This window comes from Drosophila mauritiana, chromosome 2R, assembly GCF_004382145.1.
Source record: "Drosophila mauritiana strain mau12 chromosome 2R, ASM438214v1, whole genome shotgun sequence".
NCBI classification, from domain to species: domain Eukaryota; kingdom Metazoa; phylum Arthropoda; class Insecta; order Diptera; family Drosophilidae; genus Drosophila; species Drosophila mauritiana.
In genome coordinates this window covers 12209613-12235222 of record NC_046668.1, presented here as the reverse complement: position 1 = coordinate 12235222, position 25610 = coordinate 12209613, and the positions used below count along the sequence as shown (strand labels likewise).

At 43.3% G+C, this 25610-nt stretch overlaps 2 protein-coding genes across 9 annotated transcripts; both read right to left on the bottom strand.

Annotated features, from left to right (window-relative positions):
* Nucleotides 1-143: 143 nt before the first annotated feature.
* LOC117135624 (voltage-dependent calcium channel subunit alpha-2/delta-3) lies at nt 144-12221 on the bottom strand. 8 transcript variants are annotated; one of them, XM_033295986.1, is made up of 24 exons: nt 11709-12221; nt 11556-11637; nt 10565-10669; nt 10227-10503; nt 8783-9177; nt 8104-8553; nt 7848-7988; nt 7652-7735; nt 7234-7290; nt 4634-4714; nt 4499-4573; nt 4324-4431; nt 4191-4262; nt 3926-4128; nt 3721-3863; nt 3487-3543; nt 2862-2955; nt 2431-2478; nt 2201-2311; nt 2010-2128; nt 1813-1952; nt 1535-1759; nt 905-1447; nt 144-639 (listed from the first exon to the last, which is right to left on the bottom strand). In XM_033295986.1, exons 1-24 carry the CDS (start codon nt 11822-11824, stop codon nt 547-549), a joined length of 3819 nt encoding a protein of 1272 aa, XP_033151877.1. In that variant the 5' UTR covers nt 11825-12221; the 3' UTR covers nt 144-546. The 8 variants fall into 8 exon arrangements, with proteins under 8 accessions (XP_033151877.1, XP_033151879.1, XP_033151881.1 ...); XM_033295987.1 differs by lacking the exon at nt 7234-7290 and adding an exon at nt 6001-6054 and having other exon boundaries at nt 547-639; nt 11709-11824; XM_033295988.1 differs by lacking the exon at nt 2431-2478.
* Nucleotides 12222-13011: 790 nt separating this feature from the next.
* On the bottom strand, nt 13012-23421 carry LOC117136675 (cuticle protein 19). Its single transcript, XM_033297679.1, has 5 exons — nt 23311-23421; nt 23075-23175; nt 14493-14609; nt 13788-13880; nt 13012-13408 (listed from the first exon to the last, which is right to left on the bottom strand). The coding sequence occupies exons 2-5, from the start codon at nt 23102-23104 to the stop codon at nt 13112-13114; spliced, it is 537 nt and encodes a 178-aa protein (XP_033153570.1). The 5' UTR covers nt 23105-23175; nt 23311-23421; the 3' UTR covers nt 13012-13111.
* Nucleotides 23422-25610: the final 2189 nt, after the last annotated feature.

The window sequence follows — 25610 nt, the reverse complement described above, 5'->3', positions numbered from 1 at the left end:
GTGGCCTTCTTAGATTAGGACTAACTTTCACACATGCACACACACCACACACACACTCACTCACTCACACACACACGCATAACCATGGGCAGTAGTCGGCATTGGGTACAGTGTGTGCCATAAGTTTTGTCGCCTGGATGACAGCGCTTTGCATTCAGCTTACTTGAAGGTTGCAAGTCGTTTAAGGCCGTTGTTGGAATTTTCAGTTATACAATATATAATATTTATATTCATATGTTAATGCAGTAAATATATGTTTTTGTCCTGTCTATTGGAAGGTCTACCATAAGCCCTGCGCCCAGTCCGTCATAGGCGGCACACACTGTCCGCGTTCGCTGATGCGGATCCGCTTCCGGATTCGGTCGCGGATACGGATACTCGTATTTAGCTACTTAAGAACTAATTTGGAAAAGTTTCTCTAGGTGACCAAAAATATTGAACTGCGCTCAAGCGTTAGAGTAAAAAATTTTCCCACCTCCTGGATTGCCCTTCGTATATAATACAAAAACATATTGCCTAGATCTAAGCTAAATCCATCGTCCGCCGTTACAGCCAGCGACTCAGTATGTGGCAGAGGAGCAGCAGCCCCAGGTTCGCGTACACGGAGCAGGCCTTTCCGCACAGCTTAATGCCGCTCTCCTGGAATGGGAAACCAAAGGTGAATTAGATCAGGTGGTCAGAAGGAGGGATTCCCCAACAAGTCGTTGGGCAAAGGGGAAGGTACTTTACATTAGCTTTCAAGGGTTTTTATATGAACATAGTTAATGAGCCAAACCTTTAGCTGTTCCGGTTAAAGGTTATAGCTAATTATATTGTACCTTCCTCTGCCACAAACTTTGATTGCCCAAGTCCTACCAAGGACTACCCTAAACCCCAAGAGCCCCAAGGACCCCGAAGGACTTACGTTCGCGTGCCGACTGATGCAGCTGTGGGGTCGCATGCGGTTGAACTCGCGAGCCTGCTTGTAGCAGGCCAGCGAATCGTTGACCGACAGATGGTAGTCGATCGGCTGCGGATTGACCGTGAGGACGACGGAGCCGTCCCTGGGACACAGCTGGTCGATGACCAGCAGGATGAGGTTGCTGAACGGGATGGGCAGGACGACAAATGGCCGCTCACATGCATGGGCTGTCATATTGTAGACAACGTTGTCCTTCTCGTTGAACAGCGTGTACAGATCGCGCTTCATGTCGCACGGCTTGAGCCGGGTGCGATGGAGTGTCAAGTAGCGCAGCCAGAGGTCATCGTCCTTCTTCCCATGCCCATTGCCGTTGCGGGCATGGTGCTCCGGATGCGGCTCCGGCGGCGGTGGCTCCGTGTCATTGGAGTCGCCATACATGTCCGCATAGTGGCTGGACACTCCGGGCGCCCACTGCAACAGTTGTACAATATACCACAGCGCCGTATGCAGCAGCCATTTGCCCACGCGCAGCAGATGGAACAGGGGCTACAAGTAGTGGGTTATTAGAATGAGATATTCATTTTGGATATAAACTAGAGAGATGATCTATGTAATCCAGCAAACCATTCCTACCGAAAGCAGCATGCTGGAGGCGTTGTTATCGTTCTTGGACTCGAAGCACACCGCCTGGTAATCGTAGACGGTGACCTGCCTGTAGACATTCTCCTCCAGCAGTCGCTTCATGATCGCTCCGTTCACCTCGCCAAAGAATCGCCCCGTCTCGTGGACCCTCGTCGAAATGATCACATAGCCATTGTTGTCCAGTATATAGCAGTCTTTGTCATCCACGGCACAGGCCTTTTATATACCAATAATAAGTAAGTTTCTTCAAATAGGATAGTCTAACCCACATTGCCGGTGATGTTGTGGAAGAGCTTGTAGAGCGCCGAGTGCTGAAACTGGAAGCCCACAACAGCCGCCGGTGCAGTCTTGCCGCCCTCATTGTGGAAAACGGCATGACTGGCGGTCACCAGGATCTCTGAGTTGCTTTCTGCAGTTGGAAAGTCAAGTGAGATTATGATGTACGATGAGGTACCTCTCAACTTACCACCCGCATCGAAGGGCACGGAGTAAACGAAGCTCTCCTCCCGCACAAAATGTTGGTCCACTGCGCGTTTGTACCAAATCTCATCGATGGCCCGCGTGTTATTTTGGCTGAAAGTCTCGCTGCATGTGGAACTCCCATTATAGCCTGAATTCCCGTCATAAGTACAGGGGATTTACCCCCTTCTGACTCACCCGACTCCGGATTCCTCGGCAGCATTCGAGTGGAACTCATGCCAGCGGGTGAGACCACTGTGGGTGGCCAAAAAGGCGACGGTGACGCCAAAACGCTGCTTGAATTCGTTTCTGTGCAAATAGATGCATTGAGTTAGAAAAGCCAGACAACTTAATGCGGCAAATAACAATGATTTGGACTTAGACTAGTTAACAGGAGTGAGTATCGTAGTAAATTGATTGTGGTTTACCTTGGCAGCAAACCCATTAGAACAGCTATTGGGCTTGATGCGCTTGTGCTAGATTTGTTTTGAATGGTTTTGGTATTTCATAATGGAGAGGCATTATGTTTTGTGGTATCACGTTGAGGAGATATTCAAGAGTTCATAGACATATTCAATATATAGAGTAGAGTTGTATTAGAGTGGTGGGTGCAAAAATTCAATATGAGAAAGACATTCAACGACAGCGACAAGGACGACACAAAGAATCGGTATAAAATGCAAATAAAAGTGAGAAAAGAAGGGCGTACACAGAAATGAAAAACGGTTAATATGTGCTGCATTTCCGGTGCGTAAACGAGCGAGTGCATGGCGTTGACTGTACTGAAGGTGTCTGACGAGTCAAGCCTAGCATTGCTTTAAAATCAATCCCCAAGCCATCCTCGATCCTCGCCACTTACCCCTTGTCGTCCTTGGAGTTGAAGCTGGTGTTGTTGGAGAACCACCCGGTGACTCGGGCATCGAAGACCAGAGCCTGCATTAGCTGCCGATCGCCTGAAAATCAAATTGCCAGCGTCAAAAGAATCCAAAATTAGCGGTAAACATGGTTAGATAATGGTTGCAGTGGCATTACTGGCTCCATTTCTCCAAACTTTTAGCTTGATGTGAGCATACTTTTCAGATAATACTTAAACAATGAGAAAGTCCTCTGTGACATGCAACGATATGAGTGCAAATTCCGCAGCTAACTACAGACACTACTTGCTAATTGAAATGATAACTTATAGAAGTAAAGGAGGTTTTCAGTGGCCTAATCAATTTGGTGTTTGCAAGCCTCCATTTCGATCCATAACTTCGATCGATTTTTAATTATAATAGAAATTCTAAAGAATTCACTGGGTCTTTCATTTGGGTCTAAAGTTTTGAAAATGAGCTGGGATCAGAATTCTTTTAACGGGCATTTCCGCCGGAAGTGCAGGTGCGTGGGTCGGAAATGAGAACGGTGCTACTGAGTGCGATTGATTGTGATTAATTTTTGTGTGTGCACAACTGTGACTAAGATGACTTTTGATATTCGTTACTCACAATAGTAGCTTTCTTTTTCATTGATTGATGGATAACGGCCGGTTGATGAGTTGTTAGCTGTGAATTTGCATGAACATTGAAATCGCAATCGTAATTTTCGCACATCAACGAAACACAAAAACGCATAACAGAGTCTGGGAAAGCGGCGGCTTATCGAAGCGATCGAGTATCCGAGTATCGGAAATGGATGTAACCGGAAGTGGGTGTGGGGGGAGTACTATATACTATACTTACAAAACATGGCGGCCGCGTGCTCCGGGGGCATAGCACTCCGACTTCCCGGCCATCGCCAGCCAGGCTCAGACATACGCTCGAGAAAGTACAGCAGTTCGATCTCTGGCGTTTTGAATGTCCTGTTGCTGTGCTTGCAAAATAGCCTGAAAACATCGTATAAACCAATTAGTTTGAACCTGGTTTTATTGTTTAGTTGTCGGCTCACCAGTCGGGATGAATTTTCCACCGCTTGCCGCTGAAAACGCTGCGCAAGTTTGTGCCCTTTATGCTTATGCGATGGATCTCCTGGTCAGCTCGGATGTCCATGTGACTCACGCCGTATTGCTCCGGATAGGAAATGACCAGAGTAAAGGGCGTCTTCTTGATGGCCGTCCAGTAGTATTGTCGCTTTATGCGTGCCACCCGTTTCTGTAGGTTATTTAGGAACAAACTTTAGAATATAACTCAGACTTTATGTGCATAACACTTACCATTTCATCGAAATGATTTTTGACCAGCATCCATTTGCTGCCTGTCGATTGATTGATTATAGAATCTCTTATCTGTTTAATAAAGAATTTAAATATGTAAATATGTTATAGAAAAACTTTAAGGAAGGTTTACCGTCATCAGCACTGGATTAAAGTCTCTGGCGGGTCGATCGTCATCCAATAGCTCGACTTCAATCATGTCAACGCTATTGTATGCTGGCTTTAATATGTAGCCTTGGAACTGAAATTCAAAGCCAAGGATTATTCAAAACGTTTTTCACTCAGGATTTCGAAAGGTTTTTACTTACAATTGGACGAAAGTCTGGATGGAATAGTACATAACCATTGTTGGTTACTATAAACGCATAGCCATTCACGCCGAGCTAAGGATAGATATGGATTATGTCGGGTTCATATCCAGGACTCTAGAGATCCGAACTTACCGTGAACGGCGACAGCAGCTTTTTGATTTCATTGATGGGCACATCCGTGCCGGCCACGCCCAATATATTCGCAATCCTAGTCTGTGCGTGAGAAGTTTTGAGATATATATTTAGAGAAGTGTTGGGTCAAGTGAGTGAAAACGAAACATATACACAAGTTGGACTTTAAATTTTACAAGTACAGAGAATGGTAGTTAATTTTTGGTTTTGCATGTTAATCAAATACTGGAAAATGAATTTGAAATTTGAATTCGATAAATGGCATTGCTAGTACAAAACGCCTTAGGGCATCTCAAAGTAAAATACAAAGATGTAAAACAAAAACGGAAACAATGTCGAATGCAAATATGAGAAGCATCGTTACTACGCAAGAACTTACGAGTACAGTCAAGAAAGTCGATTTCAAAGATTTGTATATTATTAAATTTTTTTTTTTGCTTTTTGTTTTCTTGTATTGATGTTTACAAAGAATTTAGTAAAGCGTTTTTCTGTTTTTAGCGGCTAATTACATGGCTAGCAGAGTAGTACTAAGAGCGTATGAGAGCGTTGAGTTTTGGTAGGCAGTGTAAAACATAATGTGGAACTAAAAAACTTGGTTAAGGTCAGAAGAAGGCTCGCTGAGCCATGAAACAATATAGACAGAGAGTGTAATTTACAATATTCTTGTCAAAAAATGCGGGTTTTTGGGAGTTTGTGAACTGAAAATGTGTGAAATAAGCTGTTTACACGTGTGGAGGAGCCTTCTTTGCAAAGAAGTACAGTTGTGCTTGTTTGTTTGTTTGCGTTGTTGGTGTTTCGGTGTTCGGCAGTGTGTACATTTTCACAGTTTTTATACCCTTCACAATATCATTTTGGGTGGTGGGTGGCAGGAAATCTACAAGATACCAAATGCCGAAGAGATAAAGAGCTACAGAGGCAAGGACATACAAGGAGCTCGATCAGCGATCGTTCAGTTTTGAAGTGTCCGTTCAGCGAAGCTTTACACACACAGTTACAGAGAGAGAGAGAAAGTGCCGGAGAGTTCTTAGTCTAGGATTGCAGAAGAAATAAATCATTCGGTTTAGTACCAAGCACTTGATCGGACTGGCTAATTAAATCATAACTCATTGCATCGTGGCTGAGGGCGGGGTTTTGGTGGCATGGATAGTAGGCAATACATAAAACGTAGGGAAATCAATTTTCTCAGTGCTCAATGAAATCAGGTGGAAATCAAAAGGCAACAAACAATTTCGATCAAGTCACGCATGCGGCTTAGACAAACGAAAGTGGAAAATTTAGGATGAGCTTTTGCATTTTATTAAATTTTGCTGTTGGTTTTTTTTTTTTGGTTTTGTTTTTGATTTTTGATTTAGATACAATTTACTCACAACTTGAAGGTTTATTTTCGCAGCCGGATTTATATCGGTCGTTAGATTAATGAGCTGTGAATTCGTATTTGTAGTATTTAATAAATCAATTTCTAGTAACGAAAGCAACTTAAGTAGGGTTATTCTAGGGGCGGGTGGACTTGGAGGCGTGGCGGTGTCGGTGGGCGGAAAGCGCGGCGGGGTGCTCTTAAGGATCCTGCCATCCTATCTGATCTGGGCCCTACCATCTACATACGTATGCATATCCTGTCCAGCAGAAGGGTATAAAAACTCCAGCGGATTGGGGTCCTCTCGCTTGGGAGGCTCTGAGATGTGTCTATTTTTATGTGTTTATATTTATATTTATAAATTGATCTGTTGTGGTTGTTCTTGTGTGCTCTATAGGTCCTCAGCAGTAGCCTAGGATTTCTCCGATTTTGGTTGCTTTTTGCTTTGTCAATGATTGTACTTACTAAACATCAATGGATTCTAACATTTATTTGTTAGGGGAGCGGGTGGGGTGTTTTCTTTTTTTTTCATTATTTTTGGAGGGGGCGGGACTACCAATTAGCACTATATATGTATTAATACAGAGTCTAGACGATCGCGGCTCAACCCAATCTTTCTTGGTCAAAACAACAAATGGAAAATTCTACTACTCAAAATGCTAGATAAAATGTTCTATTTATACGTTAGGTAATCAACTAGGCATAGCTATAATTCGATAATTGTTTATAATAAGTATCATAATATTACGAGTACGGTTATATAAAGAAAATCAATATCTATATATCGATAATTACTGGACCAATTCGAATTGATATCGTTATTACATGAGAATACTTTTGGATTTGGTTTCGATTTTAGCGGGTTGAACCCAGTACGTGGTCAACTATAATGTCAAAAGGTTGCTAAAGAATGCCATGGTCCTAGACCATATTAGCTAGATTTATATACGAGTTATACATAGTATAGTTAGTTATAGTATATATCGGTTAAATATGGATTAGGTATGCATGTATGTAGCGCAAAGTATAACAAATCGTTTACTTTATTTGATATATATATATAGATATATATACGGATAATGTTTATACGAGTATATAGGTAGAGCTCAATACGAAATGCAATTAATTGGCGTATATAAAACTTTTATCAAGAGCAGTAAATACGTTATACGCAAAAATTTCGTTCGAAATTTATTAAGTTTGGTTTTGATTGTTATTTGTTAGAATTTGGCATTATAGTTTGTACCTCACGTGTTTGCAATTCCCAGAGTGCTTCATTTATTAAAACTTCTTCGGTGATATTCTGTGGTATAGTTGTGTATAGTTTGGTAGTAGTAGTAGTAGGTAGTAGTGTTTTATATATAACGCATAAATTATTAATACAGTAGTAGTAGTAGTAGTAGTAGTATAAAGTGAGTTGTTACATAGATGGGTTCGGATTGGATTTTGCTGTATTTCGATTTCTTGCTTCGATCGTAATGAGTTTGGGGGCAAAATGAATTCGTCGCTGCTTCGGCGGCTCGGCTGATTCTGATTCTGATTTCAGTGTTATTTCTTTCATTTCCGCTAAGAATTTGGCAGTGCTAACTCGCTTGATTGAGTTCGATTCGATAGGCCTCCCCCGCGCCAGGGGATTCGATCGATTTGTGGTCAGTTTCACTTACCGCGTTCTCGCGACGATCGTAGATGGGCATCGATACGGTGGTCATGAACTGGTACACATTCGAGTCCACGGGCTGGTTCCAGGTCTATTCAGAATAAAATCAATATATAATTGAAACTGGAAATCAAAAGTAGTCCTTTCAAAAAGTTGAAGAACTTCCCAATGTACTGTGAACTTATCGATAGATCGATACCCACCTCCTTCATCCTTCTGTACTTCCGGCGGTGCATTTCGCTGGGCTCCAGCATCCGGTCGTGCACCTGCCAATACTCGAGGACATCGGCCTTCTGGTACTCGCACTGATTGATGTCCCACAGATAGTCGGATAGCTTCGTGTCCTACGCACATAAGAGGGATAGTTTTGGGGAAAAAAACATTGCTAACCGAATAAGAGGGAAGAGCAGGGATGGCAGTAAAGATTGGCACCCCTTGGTTATTGGGGGCACTACCCACCTCGATGTCCGCATAGACCTGCGACCAAATCACCGGATGATCGTGCCTGCCCAGGACGAGCGGCCTGGCCATAACCGGTATGTAATTCAAGACCATCTCGCGCACCTCGGCGGTGTCGCTGAGGTGGACGTAGTAGCCCTGATTCTCGCACGCCATCCACCGTATATCATCCCAATTGGCCACCTCCTTGCCAATCAGGTAGGTGAACACACGGACCGGCTTGTACGGCGGGTCCCGCCAATTGTGCAACTCGAAGACCTCGCGATTGTTCTCCGGCGCCCCGTCGCCAATGATCATGATCGCCTGATTGCACTGCGCCCCGCGCGAACTCAACTTGGTCTCTTCCAATAGCTCGAATGCCTTTGTCAATGCAGCGGTATAATTGGCGATCGATTTGGGTCTAAACAGTTCAATCCCTTCTTTCAGTTCGCGTATGTTGCCCAGATTGGCCTGGATATGGTGAGTATCGGGTGTGTTGTTTGTTTTTGGAGGATTTCGATAGTTGGTTGATTGGTGTTTTGTATTCGTATTCGGTGGCATCAATTGAGTGTGTTGTTGTTTTGAGATTTCGGATTTGGTGGTGATGTTCGTTATTAATTTTCGATTTGGGGGATAGAAGAAATCAAATATGCGTTAAATGAGGAGAAATTTGATAAACATAAACAGAATCGATATATACTTGAATCAGTGTGTCTTCGAAACATGGGACGACTGGGCTCACTTCCTTATCAAAGGTGAAGATGTTCACAAAGTCATTTGTACCTAATGTATCGAGTATCGTATTGACAACATGCTTTGCGATATCTAGCCTCTGTCCCAACATTGAACCGGATCCATCCATCAGGATAACAATATCCTTCGGACTCGTCGCCGCCTCCATGTACCAGGAGCGTAGTCGGCAATCGTATAGATCGACCGGTACGTCCTTTCGCCACTTCGATGCAGGGAATTGACGCATAAAGCCAGTCGAACTGCCAAAGAATTGCCACGACAATGTCGGATCGTTTTTGTAATTGTCACGGAATATCTGATCCAAATTCTCCGACCACTGAATTGCTTTTATCACATCCGGTGCTGTGTCAGTGTAATCGATTGTTAGTTGTGTTATGGATTTTGTTTTTGGTTTTTGTTTTGTGTCGAAAGAAACGGGAAAAATTTTGCAAGAAACACGATTAGTTCTCCTCGTCTGCTGACGTGCACTTAATCCTAGCTTTAGTTTTACGGGCTCTGGTATTTTATTATTTTTTTTTCTGTATTTAGGTTTGTGTTCTGGTGGCACAAGTTGGGTGTTATACGGTTTTTGGCAAGCATTCCGCGTGTGTCGGAGCATTCGCTTTAAAATATTTTTGTATAGCATATTTGGAGCATTCCCTGGCGCAAAACGCGAGCGCGTCGTCAACGTTCGCATTGTACCGCCTTCGGCCAGGAAGGATCGCCAAGGTCAAGGTCGGCGGACCATTAGGTACGGTGGGTGGGCCGGGCGGCACAATGCGCTGCTTGACGCGTGCACGCGTTCCTCGCACGCATTGACGCAAGCAGTTTGGAAATTCGGAAAGAAATGATTAGGGAGGCGCAGCTTACGGCTTTATATCATAATCTTCACATTACAATACAAGGCTTATATGGCATACACAAAAAAAAAATATACAAATTTTACGGTCAAGCGAGCTAGCAGAAAGCTAAGGAGCGAGTGAGCGAGATAGATAGAGAGCGAGCTAGCTAGCTAGAGGCGGTTTCAAGGCGCTACTTTTTGGCAGCCAGACAGAGACAAAGAGTGTTTCGTTGGTTTTAAGCTTGTGTTTGATTTGAAAGCATTGAATGCAACCCTGATGATCGAGTCTGGAGCTTTCGTATAATCCAAGGATCTTTTAACGTAAGGATAATAGAAAAATCTGAAATCCTTATCTTAATCCGCGATTTCTAATATCAATGCAATTAAAAATCCCCAAACTCGATTCGCATAGCATTTAAAAACAGGGTCGTTGATTAGGAACAACACAGAGAGGCGGCAATTTCAGTTACAGTTACACAGAGCAAAAGAGAGATAGAAATATAGAGAGAGAGATAGGTGTAGAGCGGAGAGAAGAGATATACGGATTACAATGATGATAATCATTCCAAACCTCGATCGAACACATTGACTGGCACGTGGACCGAACTGACGCTAAAGTTGACCGGAGTATTGTGGAACTCCGGACGCGGTTCCAGCACCACCACCTTCGGTTGGACGTAGATCAGCGGCTCGCCTATGTCCTTATCCATGTCGGGAGCCGGTGTGGGAATGGGCGGTACTGGATCGCCGGGCTCCAGCATCTCCTTGGCACTATAATAGGAGAACATCTTGTCCGCCATGTCGTTCTGATGCGACAACGCCGTGTTCTCAGCCGTGTCCATGATTCGCTAGGGATGGTATCGCTTTTTAAGAGGATTTTCTTCTATATTATTGCGTGGATTTACTTACCCTCACTGCACTGACTTTTAGGTCCATCATCATTTCGATTTCCTTGGCCATCGAATCGACGATAGAGGCGCCGTTGCGCGAAACGACCTTTGCATCCTTGAAACTCTGTTGGAAAACCAAGTACATATATGTATTAACCGGATGTTAGAAGAAAAATGGGTCTATTTCACCAATCCATTGCCATGTCATAAGTACGTGTCCAGAAATTATAGGCGGAACCACCCTGCTAAGCAAGATTAGAGCCCCCGAGGGCCTATAGACAAACCCATTCACATGCATATGGAATACTATAGGCAGTTGGCACAAGTGCGGCTACAACTCGTGGGGCAGAAACATTTAATTTGTAAATCCAATTGCGATGCCTAAAAATAAATAACCAGCTGTGCCGGACAGCAAACTGACCTCATATGGGGTGAAGGGACCTGCAGATGGCTAAGCATAGTCGTTTGGATACCCTTCCTTAGAAATATCTACCAAATATCAAGAAATCTAAATATTGGTTTATATATAAAGGCATAGCTAGTTAATAAATATTAAAAGTTGCAAATTGAAAACGAAAGTAAATACTAAAGCTAAGCATTGAAACAATAAATACTTGTTGACCTACTAACCCCATTAATAACTCCCTGACTTCCTTAATGAACACTTTTGTTTATATTTAGAAATCAAGGTGATAATTAACAGCTAATTAATTGGTTTTTTCGAGAGAATTGGCTCTTCGACCTACTGCCGCACAGTTTCCCATCTGGCTGGTGCTTTACAATTTCTTTATAATTGCCGCTCGGGCGGCCTTTAACCCAAATTCGGAGCCGAAGTCTCAGCCTCAGAGAGACGTCAACAAGGAGCGCACAAAAACAGAACCGAAAACAAACACACACACACACACACGCGCACATAAATAGCGGGGGGCGCTTGGAAAATGGGGGGGAGTGGGGAAAATGGAGGAAAACGGAGCCGCGGAAAAATCAATAAAATGCTCTCGGCAGCTCACCTCTTGCACCTCCTTGCGCCTGGTGATGAAATCGCCCAGATGAAACAGCTCCATGCCCAATTTGTCGGCCCACGAATGAACGCTGGATGTGGAAAATGATGGCGTTAGTTACGTTAGTCGGGATAATCAGGGAAAATGCCCGGAAAAACTCACAGATTGTAGTTGATGTTCTCGGCTGGCTGCAGATTGACGCACGGTGCCAAACAGACCAGAACGGAGAGCAGGCCCAAGCAGAGGCGCCACCAGGCCAGGAGATGCGACCAGGCCATGATGATTGAGCAGCGCTATCCTCGGAGTCCAATGATCTAGTAACTGCTGATGATGGAGGTCGATCCAGCGGGAGCGCGACATAAATACCAGGCTCTGCGATTTTCTTAGCCTACTTTGCAGCTGCACACACACACATTCACACACTCACTGGCACCACGCACGCACCACGTTTGCACCACATATCCCGTTAGCTCGGTTTTGGCCACCTGCCCTGGCCATCCGGTAGCATACCACCCGCGTCTTCACTGGATTCCTTCAGATGCTACTCAATACTCGCCCTCGCTCAAGCACTGTACATTGTATTTGCTGAGTTTTTCCAATTTCTTAAATGAATTTTCCACAGTTTTCTCGCGCGACCCAGCACTTTTCCGTGTGTGTGTGTTGTTGGCCAGCGAAAACTTTTCTCTGTACACTGTCGTGGCCGTTTTGACGTTTCTTTTGACGTTTCTGGGCCAGCTTAAAGCTCTTTAACCCAACATCCTTTGGCCGGAAAGAGACAACTCTTGTGCCTCCCTTTTGGCCATTTGCCGCACTCTTCTGGCCGCCCATTGCGCGTGCCCTGACATTTGGCGCTTCTGCGCCCTGCACTTGTTTACCTCGCCGCGAGTGCCACAGGTGTTTGTTTACCTGCCACGGCGCTTGCGCCTCCACCAGGTTGACGTGCGTGTCCTTCCAGCTGGGCGAGCATCTGTTGCACCAGCTGGCGAATGGTGACAGTTGGCCGGAGGTGTAGCTTTCCAGCTGGGAGGACATAGCGCGCTAGGAACCCGGGCTACGTTGTCCAAAAGTTGGATTCAAACTCACTTGCCAAAGTGACCGCCAGGGGGCGTTTAAAGAATATTCAGATTTATAAAAAAATACAATATTATATGTCTTACTGTACATTGTACATACATATGTATTGTACAACTTCGGTATATGCTTACTTTTCAAGATAAGAAATAAAATTTGAGCTTAATTCTTTTTTTGCACACAAAAAATTGTTCTTGAAACTTTTATGTTTTACTGCTTGGAATAAAGCTTAAGTTAAAGCTTTATCACTCGCGTTCCGTTTGAATATCGTAGAATACAATTCCCGTTGGTGATTTTGTTGAACTTTAATATACACCTGTACCTAATTCAAATTCCAACAATCTTAAAGCTCCAGACTTAACAGTAGTTCCGAAAATCAAACACCAGTGGTCGCTTTAGTTTATCAATACTTTTTATTGGTATATCGTAAGGCTTACACGTTTCGCAAGATACATATGTGACCCCAGCTGACCCAGTCGAAGCACCACCCACGCCTAGTACTTGTACCCACCGGCACCACCAGCACCACCGCCGCCACCGCCACGAGCTCCTGGCTGTGGACCCTGCGGGTACGTGGCCTCGCCCTCGTAGCTCACGTCCGCGTGGTAGCCCGTCTTCCAGTCGGCGGTGTAGCGGACGATCTGGGTCCTTCCGTCGGGCATCTGGACGCGGTACTCGCCGGTCACCACATCGCCATCACTGGACGCCTTGTGCGCATAGTCGTTGGCGGTCTCCGGATCCTGGACGGCGTACTCGAAGTCGTACGGCATGCCAGGCACGTGGACATGGTCCTGCATTTGGGATAATGGATAACACACGATTAGTAAGAAAATAAAAACTAAAAATACAATTACGAATTAAAATTAAACAAGTCAGTTCTAATTTAACAAGCACAGTTTTTGTTGACAAATAAATCAAAATAATCTCAAATCTTAATTGTATCTGTATCTTAATAACGATTTTTTTTGGCAATCATAATAAAGATATATCTCTGCGATGACAAACTGATCTTTGATCTTACTCTTGTTGGCTGAGTGAACATTATGTTGAACATCAAATTGGAATAAAAATGCATCTATGTTAAACGCATTACAATGGTTCATTAACCACTGCTCTCTGATCTTTTCAATGGCTGATGATTGCTGTTTATGATGATTAAGATATACTCACATCGGCTGGCTGGCCAGGAATGTTGCGAGGAGTGCCGGGTGGTGCGGGTGGCCGGGGTCCAGGTGCCGCTGGTCTTCCAGGTGGGCCGGGCTTCTGTGGGAGTTACAGACCATTTAGCAAATGGAAAAGTCAAAAATGAAATAGCTATAACTTCCAAATGGGGTGTAAATACTACTCATTACTCATTGTCGAAGTGAATTACAACTCTTAGTAGTGATGCCAAATATTTATTGTTAGCTTAGGAAAACTTGAACTGCTGAACTTCGCGTTATGGAAGTTCACCTGCATTATTGTGCTATTTTCGCAACGATCTGCCAGTTGGTTGGGGGATCTCGAAAGGTTAACTTCCATTCATTTTCAACTGCCAAAGCCAAAGCCCTTCACCAAGCGAACGATTCGAAATGTTGCCATCATTTTGGGCCCGACATTCAGCAGCATGACGTGCCGCATTTATTGAGTTGAGCCACAGCACTCCGGGTGATAAATGCGGCGACAAATCTCGACTGGATCCAACTGGAGTTGGCTGCCTCTGCCTGTGACTGCAACTGCTCCCAGAATGATGGCCGTAATTAGTCCGTTGACTGGGATTCAATTTGAGGCGGTTGGCCAGGCCATTCGGCCAGATAGCCACATGGCACCATACCCACATATATCCACATACCCTCACATAGTCAGATAGATAATTCAGATGGGAGCAATACTCACGAATGGGGTCTTGGGTTCCGAGTAGTCGTAGCCGTTCTTGGTGGGCGGGAGGTACGCGTTGGAGCCTGGGGCGATCTGGGCGTAGGCATAGGCACTGATGGCAGCGAGGGATAAGCTCTGCAAGACAATCGAATGGAATTTAATTTAGTAAGCTGAACTACACATAGAATAAACCAAGTCTGGATTAACATTTAACTAGTTTATATAAAGAAATTCTATAAAAATGCAATGTAGTGGAAATACTTGCAATTTTATGAAGTTTATGTTTTCGTGTGATGAAATTTCCTATTTAATTTCATATATCTAGTTTTTTTCACGGTGTAAGAGCCGGGCACTTGGTGCGACATTATATCAGTGACTTAAAGGTCAAATTAAGAGGGCGAACTGAAAAGTGAACGGTTGCAAATGGATGTAGAAGCTCCGATAAGATCGCGACTGACATTCAGCCACGTCGGAGCAGGTGCATCCCAAGCAGAAGCAGCAGCCAAAGAGGCGGCAATTTATTTAGAACGTGCCCGAAAGGCGTTTGCTCATCGCCCGCAAAAGGGCAGCAAATGGCGGAGGTTAGTGGCGATCTGCCGCCGATGCAGCGATTCCGCGATTCCGCTCTTTAAACACGGCTAATTGACACATGCACATGGTGGCCAACGATGTTGGACGTTAGTTGGTTGGTGGTGACGGCAGCTCGTCAACGCATCCACATGTCAGATTGCAGCCATCCATCAGTTGGCCGACAGCCGCCGGTCAACCAGTTGCCATAACCACTTGGCCGGGCCAATCCGCGGGGCTTCTGCCTGTCATCTAATGTCTCGTTTGTGTGCTTTTTTAGCTGCCAACTTTTCAATTTACATATGTACATACATGCATGCATGCTGCAACGGATTGCGGAAATGCCGCACTGGCACTAAATTATCCACAGCCAGCGGAACACACATACATATAGTAAATATTCTATGCGGCCAAGCTTGGGGCATTGATCATTATTATCGGTATCATTAGCGATACAGGTGGGAACTGCTTTACATTGTTTGCTGATTAGTTGTGTGTGCATATTGCTAAATTGCGCATACGACGTGTTGGCCGAACGTGTAACTCCAGCCACATGGGAGCATATTTGGTCAAGGAAAGTGGGATTCCGCTTCGCACGAGGCTTTCCCATGGATAAACTCAATCGATTCTATAATCGCGATGGGGAATCAAATATCATAAAATTATAAATAAACTTAATTAATTTTCCATGTACCTATTTTTTTTTAGTCATGTGTTTATGTTTATATTAATACACATTACTCAAAGCATTTCCAGTTCACCTTCTAAAGTATTTAACAAACTAATAAAAGTTTATGCTTTGCATCTTATCTATTATAAATTGATGTAATAAATATTTAAAGAAAAAATTGTCTTGAATTTTAGTTTCCAGCTTTAAGGCATGCTACATATATCCCAACGAATTCATCTATATATAAGGTAATGTACTCCTAATTAATCCGTGTAATATCCATTAAATTTTCCCATATATTTAATGAGGCATATCGGGCAATTTCCACCGGCGTTTTACACATTTTGCTCACCCATCAAATGAGTTTAAATTTAAATTAATTAGCTCCACTAAAGTTTCCGCAATTACCGCGCTGGGTGGTCCTAACCTTCAGGTTCTTCAAGTACAAAACTCGAAGTGGTAACAGACACAAAAACCTGGCCAATAAGCATGTCAACGGCAATTGTCCGTGTAAAACAAATGTAATTATCTCAAGTCGGCCTAGCAAATAGAAGAAAAAAACTAACTGTCGACTTCAATAAAATAACGGCAAATAATTTGCGTGTTAATTAAATAAAAGAGGCAAAAGAGCCGCAAAATAAATTGCGGCAACTTGTCGACAGCCGAAATCTAATGGGCAAGAGGGGAGGGAGTGGAAGGCGAGCGATGGAGTGGCCAAAAATTGCAGATAGCCAAGTTGCAACAAATGGTATAGCCAAAGTTGGCACAAGGGGCGGCAAAAGTCTGGCTGAAAGATTGAGACAATCAGGCAACGAATCTGCTGGTTATTTAAGATCACAACGGTGGGCTTAGTAGATAAAAACACAGTCAAATATTTGCAATGGCTTAAAGTTAAATACATTATTAGAAATATGTTTTAAGCCAAATGGGATGAATGGCATTTAAAGGATTAAGCTCTAAAATATTTACTATATTTGGCTCAATTCTTCTCAAAATCTTAACTTTCCAATGGGAAACTATCAAGTGTCTTCTTTTGCCTTGACTACTCGGTTGTTCTTATTTGGTCTTGGCAACCATGACTATTGCATTTCAAGCTTTAATGTGTTCCAAGTTCTGTTCTCATTGCTGGAGAATGCTCATTAGACGCGAAGGTTTTCCTGCGTTGCCATGGTCTGTGGCTTTCCCATTTGCCATGCTTGGTGGCCAGCAGCACCTTGACTCCGCTGTGGAGGCAGGCATTGATCTTGCCCCGCTGGTGGCGCTACCAAAAACGGCGCTCTATGATTAAGATTTTTGTTGGCCAAGTGCCCGCACTTTTGCTTTATTGCTCATCGCACGCAGGTGCGTATCTTGCCCCCCCACCAAATGAAAAAAAAAATCCCAAAGGCACGAGCCGGCTCGCATTGAAGCATCATTAATCGTGCACAATCCAATAAATTAACAATTGTTTGCTTTGTCCGGCTTATTATTAAATGGCTATTATGCTGCCGTTAGCCGGGCCGAGTTGTTAATTACAGCAATGAGCTCTGCTTGCCGGCTCTATTGAGTTTGTTTTATTAAATCAACAAGTTTTGTTCGAGCTCTTCCATAATTAATCATAGCATATACACTGCTATGTGCGGAAGTCCGTGGAAAAGCATAAATGTGTAGATAGATGTACCTCCACTTCTAGACAAATTGTTGTGTCCGCCCACTGGTCACTCATCGAGCTTGATGGCCACACAGGAACATCAAGTGAATATTGTTTAAATTAATTACAGGTGAGCACAGAGCTGGTTAAATGAAACTCCAAAGAAGTTGTAGACTTTGCGCCACAAAGATTATAGGTCAAACCAAGTCTGGCTGAGTTTGGCGTACCATAAATAAGTAATAATTGTGCAAATCTTCACATTTGTCCGACTTTTTGCCCACATCCCCGCTCACATTTGATCACGACCCAGTTTACAGAGTCGGATGCCGAATTACAGCGATCCGCTTAGATGTATCTATGTATCTATTTATGACAATCGCCTTTTGAACGCGGCTTAAATGGCAAACTCGAGTGTCTGGAGCTGAGCTCGGTTGATTTATGGGCGGTTAGCATTTAATATGCTTAAGCCGATCGCATCGGATCGGATGGCAATAGTTTATGGTGGGCAATAAAAATGTTTACGCCAAAATGTCTTCATAAAAATCCAGATGGACGGATGTGTCGCTGCAGTTGCATTTGTTTAATTAATTTAATTGGTCCCCCTGTCTGGGAAAAGAGCTTAGATGTTGGTTTCAGATCTTGCTGCAATGGCTTTTTGTTTGTTGGTATTCGCGTTGTTATTAAGACGTCATTCGGGAATATGGAGGCACATATATGTATAGATACTCAGATGGATTTTACAAGTGTTGCATCATTTTGGAGCGGCGGCACCCCTAGAAAACTCCAGCAGCATTCTGCAACGCCCACTCCGTGGGTCGATGATGAGGTTTGGCTGGCTTCCTACTTATGGATGCCATGTTGTCTTAATTTATGGAATTTTTGCACATTTTTTTGTGCCGTATCTCATCGCAGCTGCTTCCCAGCAATTACCAGAGCAGCACAACCGAAAAAAAGTCCCCTACATAGATGTTAGATTAACATGCACTTGCAACACACGACACGACTCCGCGTCGCGACTCGTTCAGTAGAACAACAAACATTTGGTTGACCTTTTCATCGCCATCTACATCTGCATCGCTTTTGCTGCTCTGTTGCATGTTGCATGTTGCTGTGCGGTTTTTTTTTTGTGTGTTTCCAAGCAACTCTCCCCCTCGTTTGGGGGCATTGAAATGCAAATTTGGCGAAATAAAAGTTAATGGGCCAAGTGAATGGCAGGCGGCAGCGGGAGAAGAGAGCTGGCAATGGGAAATGACTTTTATTGCAGTTTGCAGTTCGCCGCTTGAGTCTTTTGTTGCAACTTGCAACTAGCAACTTGCAACTTGCTGGCAACTCAGACGATTTCAATCAGCTCTTTGCGATTTCCTTGTGCAATTTGCACCCAATGTTCCCAGCTGTTTGCCACAGAGTCACGTGCCCGGTGGATACAAGGACAATGCCAAAGATCAAAGGTTGGCCAGCTTGTCTCACGACTCACGGCCTCCTTGGGGATTAACCTGTGATAAGTCAATTTCTCTTCGCCTGTTTATCGGCAGATCTTCAGCTAGTATGGGCCTCTTCTACACCACATTAACCCTATTTAACCCGAATTAAATAACACACTTCAATGCAACAAAGCCGCCGGCTAAATCCATAAAGATATTAACCTTTCAAATACCCAAAAACGGGCGAGAAAAAACTTATAAATTATATGCTACGATCGAATACTTCGAGTAGTTGTTTATGACCAACTATGCATTTGCAAGCTGTTCATGTGCAATTACTTAAAATGTTATAAAAACTATGTGGGAGCTTTTTTGTCTCATAAAAACTGATTATAAGTTAAATAGACACAATGTGGTATTATGGTTAAATTATGGTTTTAATTGGTTTTTAGTTTCTATGCTTATAGTTTTGGATTAAGCATTTGATGTACAACAAAATAAAATTTAAATCGAGTGAAAATTATAAGCCAAAATTGTTGTGCAGAAACCACAACTACCAAAATTGTTGCACACAATCAAAACCAAGTACAACTTTTTCCAGTATTTGTGTGACTTTGAAATATTTCTACGCCGTTTAAATGCTAAAATTTCGGTTAAAAACCCCAGTGAACTAATTTTCCAATTGCCAGCTGTTGTGGACAAAAGCGCCGACGAAATAACACTTGCAGCCAGAATAGTGCAATTAAAAATTCCTCGCCCAAGGGAAACGGGAGAAGTGCCTCTTATTCACATTGCGCATACGCCACGTTGGACGCTCTGGTTTTGGTTGGGCAATTAGCGAATTCGGAGGCGGAGGCTGGGCTTTTGTAATCAGCTGAAATTTCGATTTAATTAGATTACCACACACACACAAAGGCGCAGATGCTTCGCTGGTTACCATTTCCCCGCAGAAGCCCCTCTTGCAACTCATACTGCATATATGCTGCTGCACTTGCCGCTTGCTCAAGCGTCATTAATTTTTTGCCATTTGGGTTTTCTTCGTTTGGATTTTTTTCCCCCCCGCATTCGAGCCATTGCCAAAGACAATAAAACCGCACAAAGATACAGCAAATATCGGCGAAGCCGCAAAATTGCATACTTCCAAGGCAGAAGAATGGGTCTGAGCGCCCATTCGACGACCCCCGGGCTCAATTACCTAAGCACGGATCAGCTTTGAGGCAATGCCAATCGGCATCAAGCGAAATCTGGCAAATCTGCCAAATTATTTCAATTAAAATTGAATTTGTAATGCAAGGGTAGAGCCTGTCTGAAATGACGAATGGGGGAATACGCTGCTATAAGCTGGACGTTTATAAAAAAAAATGGACTTGTAGTTTGAAATATTTCGATAAAATAAAGTGGAACTTCTAGTGATAACTGTGAATATAAATTTGTCTGGCATTTTTTGCTCTAAGCCGCCTTAGCTTAAGATTATTTATAGTAAGTCATGCTTATTCTGCTCAGGAATTATTAAAAATAATTTGTAGAATTTTACCAATAGCCCGACAGAATGCAAATATCCCTTTGAAATACCCTTCACACATCCATCATTCATTGGGCAATCGCTTACACTCGAATCTCCAGCAGTGCAGCGATGAGCCAATGAAAGACTTTTGGCCACACATGCGATATATTGGCCATAATCAGGCGGCTCTAATCAGAATCGGAGGCAGCATTGCACTGACCCATCATGGCTGCATTCACAATTCCCCATTCGCTGCGGCCGGCGAATGCAACAATTCAGCATTTGTAGAATGCAGAATGCGGAATGCAGAATGCAGAATTTGCAGCTTCGACTTTCGGCTTTTGCCAGCTCATCATCATCATCAGCAGCAGAAGCAGCAGCAGCATCGGATGGACTCAAATATCAAACTGTGAATATTTTAGGTTTGTCATTTGAAATTCAAAAGCGTGCCCGAACGAATGCCAGTCAATGCTACCAATCGATTCTCGGATTCTTTGCCACCAGTTCTGCAATTTTCGCGTGCGAAAATGAGCAGCTGGGAATCATGGGCATTAATATGCAGCAGCAGTTGGGCATTACTAGCTAGGTGTGGGTGCTCGACGCATTCGTACTCTGTACTCCATAGTTGGCTAGCTGGCTAGCTGGGTAGTTGGCCAGTTGGGTCTCCGCGGGCTGGAAATTAACATGTAAAACATGCTCGCCCCGATGTTCTCAAAAGCCCGTGCACTCGACTGGCCAGCGGCCATTTGTCTATCGAGTGTCTGCCTTTTGGTGGGCGGATGTGTGGCAGTGGTGGTTGGGCTCCTGGTTTTTATTTTCAGCTTGGTACGCTGCCGTGTCTGCTGTTTTTCGCCCGGTTCGGGCCAAAACAAGGCAAAAAAAGAAGAAAATAAGGGGGAAATGGCGGCTTTGGGGAAATGGGGAATCGCTGGTGAAAAGTCAAAAAGTTACAAGCGGCAAATTACACGCGTCTGGCTGGAGTTCTACACTCTGCTCCAAACTCTACTCCTTTGCTATCGTCTGCTGTACCTTTTGGAAGTTATCTGCTTGGCAGACCAGACGCACCAGAGATGGAGGAGTGCACTGCGAGAAAAATCCCAGAAAAACATGGCAAATAGAACAACATTTCAGATCTAACACTTGCAGTTTGGCCTTAAACATTGCATATATTACTACTTGGTATGATCGCCCATCAATCACGATTACGTTAATCGTAAAAATTCATTCGAGTAATTACATGATATATGACCAATTAAATTGTAATTATGTCTTCTTTAAAAATCTTAACACATTTAAATGGCTTTCAGTGAGCACCTATTAATATAATTTTATATCTCAATCTTCTTAGACATTTTTGGTTTTTTTTTCCTGTGTGCTCACGTAACGCGGAATGGGAGGTACCTTGGATGGATTCCAGACAGTGTGGTCTGCCGTCTGGACCTGCATTGCATCCAAGTGTCGCACCAACAATTTAACACGCCCCAGTTACAAAAAATAAAAGGACATCGAGGAGCAGCCAGCGAAACTTGCGTCTGTTTTATTTTGTTGCCTGCTTAAGGGCGTAGTCCCAAAACGCGATTCAAAAATGCTTTAACAATGGCGAACAAGTGAAAGTATTTCGCATTTTACAAGTGTGCTCTTGATTGCGGGTTAACTTCTGGTCTTCCAGGAAAAGTATTCAATACTGTAATTTTACAATAAAATTGTGAGAATATGCTGAATTTCTAAAGCAAAATATGTAAATTAATAGGTAGCAGAAAGGATTTTGGATCACCTAGAAAGTGCTTAGTTGCACAGCAATTCGAAACAAATTATATAAATATTTTTAGGAAACTATATTAGTGAAGTATAAAGTATATTTCTCAACAATTTGATGAAAAAAACTTGTGTCAATTTAGCACGAGCTAAGAAAAGTTTGGCTACAAAACAAAGTCAAGTTGAAGTCCTATATATTTGCAATTGTTCAAGTGGAGCAAAAAGGTTTGCAATTTTCCTCAGATGATGCCTAAATACGAAAGGGGAAATATATTACCAACATGTGTCCTCCGTCCTACAACCTTTTAGCCTGCTCCTAAACTCAAGTGTTTAGTTAGGAACAATCAGGGAGTATTGCTTAGACTTGGGGCGTATTTTACGTGGCACTTGGCAAGCGCAGATGTTGCCAAATATTGAATGCGTATCCATGGAGGAGTACATATATATATTAACCAGAGCGGAGTGGAGCACTTAAGTGTCTTTGATTATTTGCAATTTGTTCGATTCGGCGGGGTTACTTTGTCCCCTTCGCCACTTGACTTTCGCGTGTGTGTGGACTTGGGTTTTGATTATGATGATGATGATGATGAGAGGCTCTGTGGCAGACGTGTGGCAAGTTATGCAATCATTTTCGTTGCCATTGACGGCAAGTGTTACCAAAAAAAACGAAAGAAAAAAAAGGGAAGCAAACAGTTTGCCAGGCACTTGAAACAACCAGTTTGATGGGTAGTTGCCTTCAGTTCTCCTGGCAAATCCCATTTAAACTTGCCCCAAAAGCCGCAGCAGAAAAATGACATTGTAGACGAAAAAGGACACTGAGTGACCACGGGTCGTTTTTCCCTCCCAGCGATAAACAAATTTGACATATAACAAGCTTAGCTTGCTGGCCTTTTCACACACACATATGTATATAGTTTCGCTTTAGCCAAAGGACACGCCTGCGAAATCTCATATGATTTGTTTGGCCAACTGATTTATGTAGGCTTAGTTAGCTATGTTTTTTTTCCAGCCCAGAAATATATGTCCTTGTTTTATGTACGTATAAATACTCACAAGCAGGACGAACGACTTGAAGGACATCATTTTGTTGGTTGAGTTTCGATTTTACGTTCACAGACGATGGCAAAAAGTAGTGTATCCACAAACGCCGCTGGCTGAAGTTGAAATTGAATCGAATTTAATTAAATTTATTGTCAATTATGTCATTTATATTGTATTATTTGTATGATTATTGCACACTATTTAATTTGCAGTCCTTCGTTTGCCACGATAGTTGTATTAACTCTTACTTTCACCGGGCGGGGGAGGGTTTTATTTTATTTAGCAGGTTGGATTTCGCAACTTTTATGTTTTTAGGTTCGGCTAGTTTGATTTCCTAGACAACCGCACGAAGTACACGAACGTTTTGAATTAGGTTAGACAATGGAGATGCGCTTGCTTTTTATAATAAACGCTCAATGACGCTGGCAGCGACGTCGGCGGCGACGGCGACTGCGGCAGCGGCGGTAGCAGCGGCGTTCGCGTTGCCAACTGCACCTAAAAGTAACGAAAAAGCGGTTTGAACAATTGAGGCAAGTCTAGCGCCTAACTTCTAGATCATCTGCCTCCGTGGAGCTGGAGCCAAGAGCATCCACATCCACGAGACTCTCAGAATGGCCCAAAGAGAGCGCAGCGTTGCTCTCGCCGTTTTGGCCAAGTCTTGGTGTTGAGGTGGTGAAAAAATGTTGCAGATCATCGCCGTGGCACGATCATTACGATGATGGGTAACGAGATGATAAATGAATCGCTGGCACGATGATGATGAAGCTCGGGCGGATGTATAACAAGATGAGCTGGAGTGGAGAGCCTGCAACGCCCCGAATGACTTCATTAAATACTCGGCCAAATTTGATATTTAAGCCAGGCTTTTATGAAGTCTGGGCCCTCGGGCGCTGCAGTTGCCATCGAGACGATACGAAAATGTCACTGGGAATGTCAGATGATAGGTTTCGTTTTAGCCTCCAAAGATACAGTCGCCCTTTTTGTTAGTTTTTCGAAATATCTATTTGTTTGTTTTTTTTTTTCTTTTTTTTTGCCATTTGGCTTTTGGGAAAGCAGCAGCAGAACATAGAATAAGTTTGGTGAGAAGTACGTGATGCGGTTGCCCGGGGAAAATTGCACAAGCTGCACAAACGTGTTCATGTGGCGTCCCAATTTCCCGCAGCACCTCTGCCAAAATGCAATCTATGACGTGAGGCTCATGCCAAAGATCCGTAGCCGAGGCCCCGAAACTCATCCATTGGCCATTGCACAAGGCTGGCAGACGTGTCGAGTGCCTTTGGGCCAACTTCCTCCTTCCTATTCCTACCAACATCAAACTCATGGCTCCTTTTCTTCCGTCAGGCCTCGAATCCCATCCCATAACCAATTAACCTTGAATGTATCTGTACGAGCCGAGATTAAATAACAATTAAAAGCAATCTATTTCCGATGACTGATTTCAGAGTTTCTTCACATTTTTATTGACCACTTGCGAGGTGGCGATGTGTGCGTGCGTGCGATATTAAAATTAGATATTGAAATTATTATGGGGAGCAACCAATTGAAAATAGCTACACTTACAATCAGCCCGTCTTATAATCAGTGATGCGAAAATCTTGTACCAAAATCGAATTGTTATTAACGAATAACAATATAATATTATATTTTTAATATGCAATTTTCAATGGTAATGGGAATGGTATTGCTTTTAAATAGATGCAATCTTAAAGATACTTTAATATCTTATGCTCAGTATCTTACTTTGGTACCCATTTTCCAAGGTAACATTTCGTGTACCTAAGTTGGCCTACAAAATGTGTTACCTCTATCAGCGCCGCTTACACCTGCTGCCAATCTTCAATGGACCGCTGTGAAAAGTAATTGAACAACTTTTGGTTACTTTTAACTTTAGATTTCCGTGACACTTGAGCTGTGGATACACATGTGCGCTCGCTTGTGTGTGTGTGTATCTCAAACGGTCTTCTTCACGCGGAGGCGAACGTACTGTCAAAACGATGTCTTAACAACATAATACCCGCCGACAATCGGGGCCAACTGGCACCACATGGTAACTACCAACTGGTCCGATTGTTCGGATTGTTGGGATTGTTCCCCATATCGCACACTCTGGGGGCAAATTGAAATTTCTTTTGAGCCGCACTCGAAATCAAGTGCAATCGTTGGTAGCTGCGATTACGAAAGGATTTCGACTTAAAATGTAATTAGAGCAGTGTGATGGGGCGAATTTGATATTATATAATGGCGCCCAAGTGCAGGCCGCGCTCAAAATTCCCTTTTGATTCGTTCAACAATAACTTGACATCAATTGGGCAACTTTTGTTTCGCTGTCATTGCCTCTCGGGCAGCTGTTGCCACCGTTGCAGTCTCGGCTTCTTCGGCTTTTCGATCATTTTTCAAAACGTCCAAAGTAATAAAGTTTTGCAAATTTCCCGCTTAATTCATCAAGTGGACACTCGAGAGCCCCAAAGCAAAGCGAAACGGAAGCAAAACTTAGTCAAACATTTTCGTGGGCTTCAATAGCCATTTGTGCATTATTTCACTTATTTTT

Excerpts from the sequence above, each read along its gene's own strand:
- LOC117135624 (XM_033295986.1), bottom strand. The coding sequence starts at position 11,824 with ATGGCCTGGTCGCATCTCCTGGCCTGGTGGCGCCTCTGCTTGGGCCTG. Across the intron at positions 4,129-4,190 it reads AAAATCATTTCGATGAAATG|AAACGGGTGGCACGCATAAA; the intron begins GTAAGTGTTATG and ends AATAACCTACAG. Across the intron at positions 2,956-3,486 it reads TGAAAAAGAAAGCTACTATT|GCGATCGGCAGCTAATGCAG; the intron begins GTGAGTAACGAA and ends TTTGATTTTCAG.
- LOC117136675 (XM_033297679.1), bottom strand. The coding sequence starts at position 23,104 with ATGATGTCCTTCAAGTCGTTCGTCCTGCTT. Across the intron at positions 14,610-23,074 it reads TCAAGTCGTTCGTCCTGCTT|AGCTTATCCCTCGCTGCCAT; the intron begins GTGAGTATTTAT and ends ATTGTCTTGCAG. Across the intron at positions 13,881-14,492 it reads CGGAACCCAAGACCCCATTC|AAGCCCGGCCCACCTGGAAG; the intron begins GTGAGTATTGCT and ends TAACTCCCACAG.